A 12,392-nucleotide genomic window follows, 5' to 3' on the forward strand; every position below is an offset into this window, starting at 1 on the left:
GTAAAGTTTCTCATTACAAAAATGAGGGAACCTTGTTTTAATGTTAATTAGTGGGTGATTAATGACCTGCTAAAAACAAAATTTCAAAGTTGGATATTCCTGCAATTTTATTATCCCATTAATGAAGGAAAAAAACAAATGTTCTGCTCTGTTTGTTTGATGTCAATCTCTCTTCACTGGTTCAGTTGCTGAAAGCATTTTCAGAATATTGATTATTCCAATTATTGTTTTTAAATTAATAACTCTGGAGATATGTTGTGCAAACTTATTGGCATCAGTTACAGAGAAGTTTGTTTAAGTGCAGGGAATAATTTGTGCGTACATTGACATTGTGGCAAAGGTTACATTTTTCCACTATACGCAGGAGACAACTTTATAAATGAATTGCTTTTATAGGGCAAGGAGTGCATAATAATAAAACAAAAGGAAGTGTTCTGGGAAGGGTTAATTACAAGAGACCCTACCCTAAAAGTTTTTAGGTTGTGATATTACATTGTTTCCTCTATGAAAGCATAGCTTATTTGAGTTTTGCTGAAAAAAGAGACTTATTTTTGCTGAAGCTTTTTGTCTTGCACTCATCAGGACAATTTGCAAGGATATCAAATGTAAAGTGAATAACAGTTTATACTATATGAGAAGAGAGTACTGATTGGTTGGCAAGTGGACTCTGATGGAGGCATTGCCATGGGGAATGCACCAGTTGATGGTGACTGACCGTTAACTGTCAAGCATTGCTTGAAATTTAAACCACATAGCTTGACTCTGGTCATGTCATTGCCCTGAGGAATGAACCAGCAAATGGCTGTCACTTTTTTTGTTTAGCTGAAACAGGCACAATGTGCGTATATGTTCTTTTTGCCTGCAAAAAATAGGGCCCTATGCATTAATATATGTAGCTTCCAGTACACACAAATGCACCACACTGCAAGCCCGACCGACAATCTTAAATTGGTTGTCAGCATAATTCTTAGTACACTGAGGATTATTTAGCAAATGTTGCCCAATTGAGAAATCGCATCTAATGTTTGACATTGTGCTTTGAGTTTTGCAAGCATGGGCTAGTTGGGTGCAGTTTGTACCTTTGCCCGTTGCAAATAATGGAAGGGACATGCTGTTTGATATGATCCGCCAGTCTTTGGGATATACTGCCTATGTATCAACATCACATTGGCGCTAAAATTCATGTACCACATTACCTATTTGTGTGATAGGTAGAATGTGTTTTTGGCTTGATGACAGCATTCTGTCAGTGGCAAATACCACTTATATTGCTACTACATCGTAGCAGCGTTAAACAGCTAGCTTCACCTGTTGCTTAAATTTTTGAGGTATCTTGTCCTTCCAGGGTAATCTGAGGTAGACTGGGCATTTTTCAGGGCCAAAAGTGACTGCGTTAGGCCCATTCTTGAGTTTGCGTGATATACAGCATAAAACAGCCTGATCATGGTAGCCATTATCCCATGGGATGCCTTTGATGTGCCCTATTTTAACATCAAGCTTGCATGATGAGCAAATGGCTTGGGCCCTATTTATGAGGTTGCCAATAAGACCAATTTTAGAGTGTGTGGCATTGTAAGAACTGTCAGCCATTCACTGGTTCGTTCTTCAGGGCAATACCTTGACCAGAGTCAAGCTGCCTGGTTTAAATTGCAAAAGATGTTTGGCAGTTAACTGCCAGTCATCATCAATTGGTGCATTCGCCATGGCAACATCTCTACCAATCAGAGTCCACTTGCCAACCAATCAGCACTGTCTTCTCATTAGTATAAATTGTTGTTCCCTTTACATTTGGTATTCTTGCAAATTGTCCTGACGAGTGCAAGATGAAAAGCTTTGACAAAAAAATGTCATTTTTTTCAGCAATACTCAAGTTCTATACTACCAAATGACTATTCATAGCTTATTTAACAAAATGTCTTGTGGATGACAATGTGATGTTTACCTTCTGATATAATGTAACTTCTGATGTAGTGTAACTTAAGGCTCCCACTGAACCTTTTCATTTGGATCTGTTTGCCTAGAATGTTTCTTAAACAGACCATTTTATATAATGCTCTCCATTTCCTCCTGGTTCATTTTTCTCTCTAATTTTCTATCAGTTTTTTCCACCCATTCTTCTCTAAAATGCACGCTGGGTTTTCCCTCTGGTGCTTCACACAAGGGCCATTATTTCCAATGAATGTTGGCAGGTTATGAGACTGTAGGAGGCATCACAATTGAGCTTGATCTTGTCTCCCCACATAGTGTCCGCACAAATTTTGCAGTTAACTGAAAAACTTAGTAAAGAAAGGACTTCTGCAACCTGTTGGGAAAATAATGGAACTGTTATGGGTAAGGCAACTGCTGTTCATATTCACCACATTTGAGTTGCCCAGTTAGCAGCTGATTTGAGAATCTATTAATACTTACAAGAAAACAGTTTGAAAATGGTGATCTTCCACTTTGGACTAAACCTGATAAGCATATTTCAGCTTCTTACGTATTCCAGATTCTACTCGTTACCTTTTATTATCATTTTGGAAGGCATTATGAAAATGGAATGATAGGCCAATTGGCTCTGATTTTCATGTCAGTGGGAGATCAGCTTGTGATTATAGGCCATGCGGTTCATAATAAATAAGGCCATGAATCAAAACTAAACTGGCGTTTGCAAAAGGAAGACAATGCATGGTGAGATTTACATTCAAGCCAGTTTGCATGGGCGCTGGTGTGAAGACTCCATAGAGAGTACTCTTTCTTGAACTTAATTCTGTTCCTTTTGATAAATTCTGCATTATTTGTCCTTGATTTTAGATTGAGGCTTTCCAACACATGCAACATTTTGTCCAGAACATGCAACAGCAGGCTCAGCATGCCATAGCGGCAGAAGACCAGCAGCACAAACAGGAGCTCCACAAACTCATGGCAAGGTCAGGAAATCATTGTATTCTAATTAATTTGCTCTTGCAATTTTTCCTTTGTCAATGTATAAACTCAGTATGTCTCGTAATCTGGGTCTCTACTACAGCCAACAAAATACAGTTTATATTTGATCGTATTTGACGCACGTCCCGCATGTCAGGAGTCAATTGTATTGCACTAATGTAACTCCACTTTTCGAATAACAGCTAAACCCTATAAACATATTCTAGCTTTTGAAATACTCCAGATTGTATTTGTTAATTTTTGTCATCATTGTGGAAGGCTTTTGTGAAAGTAGAATGATGGGCAAATTGGCTCAGAGGTTCATTTCCGTGGGAGATCAGCTTGTGATTACAAGCCACAAGGCTTGTGATAAATAAAACCATGAATCAAAACTGAACTGGCATTTGCAAAAGGAAGACAATGCAGTAAAGGTGAATAGTGTCCTCATGGCTACAATGTCCCTTCCCCGCTGCCAATCACCCCCCAATCAGCACCCAGACTCATGTGATATTAAGTAGTACAAACGAAAAAATGTCAGTTCAACTCCCACTCTGTGCTTTATTAATTGATCTCTTCCAGGGCAGCAGTTAGAGTACACATTTCACCTTAACACTGCAAACCAGGAGAGGGAAAAACCAGGAGTTCCTGGTTCTGATCATTCTCTAGCAACTCTTACTGAATATTGAACATACTATCCTTACCCAATGTCCATGTATCAGGCTCAACCATAATGTCCTACATGATTGATTAGGCTGCCCGTGTTCATTATTTGAGTTTATACTGAGTGTATAGAATGCCTCATAGAAAGGTCCTGGTGGGCTTCAGACACCCAGGGAAATGTATCCCAGTTATAGCTAACAATTTCAGGAATAGAGAGGCAGATGTGGATTAAGAAGGACAAACCAGAATAAATATGCACACAGGAAATAAATGAGTTGGGAAAACATAGTTTAGTAGAATGGGAGTAATTGTCAAGTAAGAAGTATGTAAAGAATTGCATTAGGCCATAGATTGTAATATTCCAAATTATTTCTAGCACTAGCGTGTGAGTCCTTTAATACACAAAGTGTAACGTGCTACTCTAAACCCATACATGTTTTATAAAGTGTTATTTCATTGCACAATATCTCTTTTAAGATTGGTAAACAATGATGAGCATTGAGTTCTTGTATAATGGTGTTCTGTTTAGTTATTCCAAATATGTAGTTGGAATGTGTGTGTTTCTCTAATTAAACATCAAGTCAAATTGCTTTCATACTTTGTAGTTTCATAGCATAACGTAAATAATACTTTAGTGGAAGATTTACAGAGTGATAGTCTTGCCTCGACTGAGACGTTTTGTTCATTCATGCTTCCTTTAATAGTTTAGTTTTAACTCTCAGTTTTTAACCTAGAGGCTAGAAAGGTGACTTTTCCAGAAGCACTGATCACTTATTTTCAGCCTTGTTCTTTAGATAGTCAGGTGTTCCTTTGAATGAACCTGTGGCTTGAAGATTCAGGCAACTGAACTTTTTGTTCAGCTAAGCATAAGTACTATGACTCAGCTGATGGTAAATGCTGAGCTGTTCAAATCCTAGAGGAAAACTTGAAACAACTAACATAAACAATTTTTGCAATTTGTATGTTTCGAGATGCAGGCTTTGAATTAAGTTATAATAAGACCACTGAGTCTCGAGAGGTTTTCATAAAACTAAATTAAACATTTATTAGTTAAAAGATTGTAAGCACGTACATATTTCTATAAATTACTACTATAATAACTTCTAAAAATCCCCTAATTAATCTGACTCCCAGTTATACCTCCGCTAAGGCGACAGTAAAATGCACAGATTTAAACAGACCTCTGGCAAAGCACACCATGAACAGTTACATTCAAAATGAGTTTCTTTCAGTCCTGGGTCCTTGCAGACAGCGGCTTGAGGCCTACAGGCTGGAGGCTTTAGATCTTAGAATCCTTCTTCTTCTTTTACCAACAGCCTTCTCTTCCTTTATACATATTTCCCTCTTTGAATGCAAATTCTCATTGTATCACTAGGTTTTTTTGAACTTTCCCTCTTCTAACAATAAAACCCTTCATAGCACCAATTTTATTAGTAAGCTTTGGAAAGTATAAACACATTGTTTGGCTTCTGTGTAGGTTAATAAACCATTCTTTTGAATGGATAATTTAAAAATGCAAATTTCCCCCTTTACACTTCACCTATGTTTACCTAATTAACATTTCAAACCTACTGAGTCATAGAGGTCTACAGCACAGAAAAGGCCCTTCTGTGCCGGTCAAACAAGTACCTAACTATTCTAATCACATTTTCCAGCACTAGGCCCATAGCCTTGAATGCCATGGCATTGCAAGTGCACATTCAAATACTACTTAAATGTTATGAGGGTTTCTGCCTCTACCACTCTTTCAGGCATTCCAGATTCCCACCACCCTCTGGCTGGAAAAATTCTTCCTCACATCCCCTCTAAACCTCCTGCCCCTTACCTTAAATCTATGCCCCCTGGTTATTGATCCCTCCACCAAGAGGAAAAGTTCCTTCCTGTCTACCCTATCTATGCCCCTCATAATTTTATACACCTCAATCATGTCCCCCCTCAATCTCCTCTGCTGCAGGGAAAATAACCCCAGTCTTCCCAATCTCTCCTCATAACTAAAACTCTCCAGCCCAGGCGATATCCTGGTAAATCTCCTCTGCACTCTCTCTAGTGCAATCACATCCTTCCTATAATGCGGATTCCAGAACTGCACACAATACTCTAGCTGTGGCCTAACCAGCGTTTTATACAGTTCCAGCATAACTTCCCTGCTCTTATATTCTATGCCTCGGCTAATAAAGGCAAGTATCCCATGTGCCTTCTTAACCACCTTATCTTCTGTTCTATATGTCAAAGCCTCTAGACCAGCTGGCTTTAATCCAATTAAGACACACACACTTGCACTCAGACACCACTAGAACTCTATTTTAAAATAATTTCCAATAACATTATAGACATTATTATATCCTCTTGACACAAGTCTTTTCAGATAAGTCCAAGCACTTGTACTTTTTCGCTTGACATCTTGGGAATTAACTGATGAAATGTCAACCAGTTCTATTTTCATCCTGGAAGTGTGCGAGAAACAAGAATTGGCAAGGGATACATAAGGAAGAAATAATGAGATCTGGGAATTCAATAAGAAATACTTAAAGGATAATAGAAGAACATTGCTGTCGTTGAGGAAGCTTTCGTCATGAATTGCTCCCTCTTCCAAGTTAGATAGTCTGGTGTGGGTTGAAATTCTACTTGTAATGAAATGCACATGTTTGTAGTCTGTGCCCTTCCCTCCCACTTCTCCCAAAAGTGTGATGGAATACTCTCCACTTGACTGGATGAGTGCAACTGCAACGACACTGATGAAGCTTAACACCATTCAGGACACAGCAGCCCGCTTGATCAGCACCTCATTCACCTTAAACGTTCATTTCCTCCACTATCGGGGCACAGTGGCGGCAGCAGTGTGCACCAGCTTGTGAAGACTCCTACAACAGCACCTTCTGAACCTGTGACCTCTACCACTTAAAAGAATGAGGCAAGGGAACACCACTACCTACAAGTTCCCCTCCAAGTCTCTCACCATCCTGATTTGGAAATGTATTGTCATCACTGGGTCAAAATCCTGGAATACCCACCCTAACACATCTAACAGTACTTTAGGTATACCTACGCCACATTGACCTCAGTGCTTCAAGATGGCAGTTCCCCACCACCCCCCTCAAGGGCAATAAGGATGGGCAACAAATGCCGATTGATCTTGCCAACAATGCTCACATCCCGTAAACAAATTTTTTAAAATTTGAAATTTGCACATCCAAACCCAATGATCTGTCATTGGATTGACTCAGTAAGCTACTGTGTACCTGGCAGAATCATTCAAAGTCAGCAGAGAACAGAATTTGTGAAGGTAGATGATTTAGCAGCTGTAATTTCATTTTCTTCAAATATCAAGCTGGTTATATTTACCTATCCATTCATTAGCCTATCCAATTAAAAGTTTCATATTTGCATGCTCAAAGAACAAAGTGCCCAATGTCTCCATAAGGCTTAAAGAATGCTGAATAGCTCAAATTTCATGTGCAGTCATCTGAAAGGCACATGCATGATCACCATGTTTTCCCAGCTTCCCAATCACATGTGACCCTGTCCCACCCTGTACTCCAGAATATCAATGGGCAGTGCCAGTGAAGATGATCTAGTTATGCAAGAAAAATGTATGGCAGATTCAGGACCATACACTACAAAAGTGAAAGTATACATTGTGCAACAACACATTTGCGTTGCCGCAAAGATTTTGACAATCAAACATTTAATTTACAATAACATTTCCATCTCTGTATGTACTTTCTTACAGGATTTTGACTTCCACAGCCTTCTCTTTCAGTGCTTCTCTGGGAAAGAATATTTTTGTGAGCTCATACCAGTATGCTGTACCCCTATATTTAAAGCCTGCCTGATGATTTGTCATTAATTTCACAGCTAGAATCACACATCAGTGTTACTGTAATGAATATTACTTCCAGCATTCAAGTGGTGTAGAAATAGAGAAGAAAAAAAAATGCTGGAAATACATTCAGGCAGCATCAAAGAAGGGTGAAACATATGGTTAACATTTCCAGTTGATGACCTTTTGGTGCTGCCCAACCTGCTGAGCATTTCCAATGTTTTCTTTTCCGATTCATAGTATCTGCAATATTTTGTTTTGAGGTTTAGCATTAAGTGTTAGTTGGAGGTAACAATTTTTATCCAAGATTCTGCATTGCCAGCCTGTCGTGTTCTCCTTTAATTTTTTGGACCTAATCAGCCCCTTTATTCAAAAGCAGTAAAATGTGAAATGGAGACAATATTTGAAATATCCTGAAAATTTTCCAAGAGAGAAATTATTTTTTGAATGAGATAATTTGTGTGCAATTATAACCCAGAGTTTCAATTTTTTCAATGTTTTTCCCAAAGGAGATTTATTTCATGCCTTGAAATATTTTGCTCTGAACATTTTGTGCAATATGTTTCTCGTAGAATAACTGCCTCTAAAGAATTTGATGGAAAATAAAATTGATTTGATTTTCAGTTTTCTTGCCCGATTGACAGGAAGATAGACTTGCACTTAGATAACATCACAGCTAAACGTCTCAAAGGCCTTAACATAAAATAAGTTACTTCAAAATGCAATCATTTGTTGTTGTACGGGTAAAATATATGAATTGCCTCATTTTGCTCAAGGTTCTTTATTCAACTTTGCCTCTTGTGTAGAAAGTGCCCTATTTGGTCAACAATTTATATGTCACTTTCAATGTAGTGAAGCATCCTAAAACACTTCACTAATATGAGAAGGGTTAGTCACTAAGCAGGAGTTAAAGATTATGGGGAGGTGCCAAAATCAAGGAATTGCAGCAGAGAGAACAGACCATTCAGTCTAACTGTGTTTATAATGTATATGAGACTTCTCCAACTATAATTACATCTATACTCCCTACCCTACCCCACTCCCATATCCTTCTATTTCCTTCCTCTTCATGTATGCATCAATGCTGCTCTTAAATGTGTCAGTTCTATCTGCTTCAGCCACTCCCATGTTGTAGCAAGTTCCACATTCTCCATGCTCTGGTGTTGCGAGGAGGCATTTGAAGATGGAGAGAGATGGTCATAAATCAGTTAAAAGCAGACACGTTTCTTAAGTGTCGGATTGGTTTTGCTGATGTGTAGTTTTTTTGTTATTCTATGCATGACTATGTGTAAGAATAGGACCGTGTTTCGGATGAAGAAAAAACATGTCATATAGTCATGGACAAAATGGCTCTCTGAGTATTATGAATATTTGTAGGTTCGCAAGTTATTCAAAGTGTGAGTAAACGGTAAACTAGTGCACAGTGTGTTCCATCTTAAAAGCTATACACTCTGCAGCCAATGGCTTTATGTCGTTTTTGTTCTTGTGTTTATGACAATCTCTGCCCATGCTCAAGTTATGCCTACAGAGTTGACATTTGGCTCCCTGAACAATGCTGACACAGCAAATGCTGTATTTTTTTTTTAATTCCTTCTTGGGATGTGGGTGTCACTGGCTTGGCCAGCATTTATTGCCCATCCCTAATTGCCCGGGTTCAGAGGCATTTGAGAGTCAACCACATTGCTGTGTGGTTGCCACATGTAAGCCAGACCAGGTAGTCCCTAAAGGGCATTAGTGAACCAGATGGGTTTTTACAACAATCGGCAATGGTTTCATGGTCATCATCAGACTTTTAATTCCAGATTTTTATTGAATTCAGATTCCATCATCTGCCACTGGGGAATTTGAACCCGGGTCCCCTGGATTACCAGTCCAGTGACAATACCACTATGCCACCACCTCCCCACAATTGTTGGAAGTATTGCATTTTGAATAAGCCAAAGACCCTAGCTACCTGTTCAGTTGGGCATAAAAGATCCCATGGCACTTATTTTGAAAAAGAGGAGGAGTGCTCTTGGTCTCCTGGCCAACTGACCTCCCTCCCCCAACACCACAAAAAGAGATTAACACTGTCATTGCTGTATGTGAGAATTTGTACATTGGCTGGTGCATTTGCCTACAAAATAAGCAACTGCATTTTAAAATCAGTAAATTGACTGTGAAACACTTAATGATGCCCTGAGAACACTGGAGATGTTATGGAAATGCATGTTTTGGTGGCAGTTCTCTTCCTGCTTCTGTCTGCTACCAATGACCCAATGGAAACTCTGTTCCAATTCCCTCTATTATTTAAAATTAACACACTATTGTGTTAAAATAAAATAGAGACAAAGTTATGCAAATAGTTTAACCAGTACATTAAATATAGTTAACAGAAAGGACTAACCTCGGGTGAGGGCTGAATCTGGTTCAGCTGTGATGCCCTCCATGGGAGAGTAGCCTGCTGACATTGACTGGGCTGTCATTATCTGTGGAACCAGATATCAGCATAAACCGCAGGCTTCAGGAGCGGGAGCATCAAGAATAGAAAAAAAAGGAAAACATTTAACTTTCTTTGGCTTGCTAAGTCCCACAAATTAATAGCAATGTGTTTATAGAGGTTATCAAAGCTCTACAGTATGTTTTGTTTTCAGCTGAGGATAACCTTGTTTTTGTGCTTTCTGCCATGAAGGTCAGAATGCCTTTTGCATCGTGATGTATATTCAAGAGTGTAGAGTACACAAACACTGGCCCTTTCTCATTTTAAAGGAAAGCAAAACTAAATTTGAGGTTATGTGACATATGTCCCAGCGTCCTAAACGGGTCAGCCCGAGCTCATTGAGAAATGTTTGGGGTTGTAATTTTGCACATTTATTATATAGAAATCCTGGCACAAGATATCTGCCTGATTTTGAGTTCACTTAACCAAAATCTACAAGGTATTCCAAAGCACAATCTTAATACAGACATAATTCAGGCTCCAGCTTCATACAACACTGTATGTTCACTGCTTTTCTATCTTCATCATTAAGTTAAAGGGTTTTTTGTTTTGCTTTTTATGTTGGTCAGTGAACTACCAAGTTTCACTAAACATCACATTGAAATACTTTGGCCTGTATTTTAAATTCCTGCTTTGCTGCATGGAAATAAAATTAAAAATGCCTGCACTTACAATTTGTACATAGTTCCTCTCTGAATAATCACTGTTTGTCTTCTCTCTCTGCTATTTAAGCTCTGTATCCCTTGATACTCTTACCTAACTTAGCTTTGAAAGCTCCAATTGTCCTAGCATCAACAGCCTTTAGGGGCTGGAGAGTGGCAACTTTCTACTACCCTTTGTGTGAGAATGTGCTTCTTTATTCTTAACAGTCTAGCTCTAATTTTAAGATCATACCCTTGTGTTCTTGAGTTCCCCAGCAGAGGAAATAGTTTCTCCAAATCCACTCTGTTAAATCCTTTTAAAGTTTTTAACACAAAGTAGCAATCTGACATTGTAAGTTGATCCCATTACAACTGAATTGTGTGAATAAATTGTTAAAATAACATTGCAGCAGATGGATAGAGACAGATGGAGCTAATAGCTCATATAAAAAGACAACACCTCTGACAAATGCAGCACAGCTTCAGCACCGCTCTTAAGTGACAGTGACACCATGCAAGAATGGGGCTTGAAACCCCAGCCTTCTAAAAGAGGCAAGAATGCTACCAAAAGAACCAAGCTCACAGTCAAACAACGGGAATATGATTCTTAGTAAAGATTGCAACAACTGCTGTTATATTTGCACAATTTCTTGACAACTGTTCTGAACATCCTGGGGGTCACCATTGACCTGAAACTTAACTTGACTAGTCACATAAATACTGTGACAAGAAGAATTCAGAAGCTGGGAATTCTGCCGCGACCAGCTCACTTCCTGATTCCTCAAAGCCTGTCCACCATCAACAAGGCACAAGTTAGGAGTGTGGTGTAATACTCTCCATTTGCCTGGATGAATGCAGCTCCAACAACATTCAAGAAACTCAAAACACCATCCAGAGCAAAGCAGCCCACTTCATCAGCATCCCATCCATCACCTTAAACATTCACTGCCTCCAACACCAGGGCGCAGTGGCAACAGTGTGTACTGACTATAAGTCGCAATTCTAGCAACTTTCCATGGTTCCTTCAACAGCACCTTCCAAACCTGTGACCCCTACCACCCAGAAGAAGAAGGGCAGCAGACTCATGGGAACACCACCATCTGCAGTTTCCCCTCCAAGCCACACACCATCCTGCCTAGGAACTATATCGCCATTCTTCATGTGGCTAGGTCCAAATCCTCAAACTTCCTCCCTAACAGCATTGTAGGTGTATCTAGTAACAAGAAACAGAGGACTTCGAAACAGGAGTCAGCCATTCGGCCATTTGAGTGTGTCTGATCTGGTTGTGGTCCCTACTCCACTTTCCTGTCTGCCCCCCATAACCCTTGATTCCCTTGCCTATCAAAAATCTGTCTAACTCAGCCTTGAATAAATGCAATTCCCCCAGCCTCCACTCTTTCTGGGGAAGAGAATTCCACAGACTAACGACCCTCTGAGAAAAAGTTTCTCCTCATCTCTGTCTTAAAAGGGAGACCCCTTATTCTTAAATTTTGTCCCTTAGTGCTAGTCCCCCCCACAAGAAGAAACATTCCCCCAGCATCCATCCTATCAAGTCCCCTCAGGATCTTATATGTTTCAATAAGATCACCTCTCATTCTTCTAAACTCCAGTGGGTATAGGCTTAACCTGTTCAACCTTTCCTCTTAAGATAAGCCCTTCATCCAAATGATAAGTCAAGTGAACCTTCTCTGATCCCCTTGTTACGCGATTCTATCCTATTTTTCAGATGAGACCAAAACTGTACATAGTACTCCAGACAGAGTACTGGAGATGGTGGGGGGATAGTGGTAATGTCACTGAACTAGTAATCCAGATGCCCAGGCTAATCCTCTGGGGGTGTGAGATCAAATCTATGGCAGCTGGTGGAACTTAAATTCAATGAACATAG

At 39.4% G+C, this 12,392-nt stretch overlaps 1 protein-coding gene across 3 annotated transcripts in view; it reads left to right on the forward strand.

The window, feature by feature from the left end:
• mtor (mechanistic target of rapamycin kinase) overlaps nt 1-12,392 on the forward strand; it is a 352,436-nt gene that overhangs the window by 282,164 nt on the left and 57,880 nt on the right. For all 3 annotated transcript variants that reach the window (XM_078558210.1, XM_078558212.1, XM_078558211.1), the window contains one exon: nt 2,794-2,909. In XM_078558210.1, the coding sequence (XP_078414336.1) occupies nt 2,794-2,909 (116 nt within the window). The remainder of the gene's footprint in view (nt 1-2,793; nt 2,910-12,392) is intronic.

Source organism: Cetorhinus maximus, chromosome 15 (assembly GCF_964194155.1).
Source record: "Cetorhinus maximus chromosome 15, sCetMax3.hap1.1, whole genome shotgun sequence".
Taxonomy (NCBI): domain Eukaryota; kingdom Metazoa; phylum Chordata; class Chondrichthyes; order Lamniformes; family Cetorhinidae; genus Cetorhinus; species Cetorhinus maximus.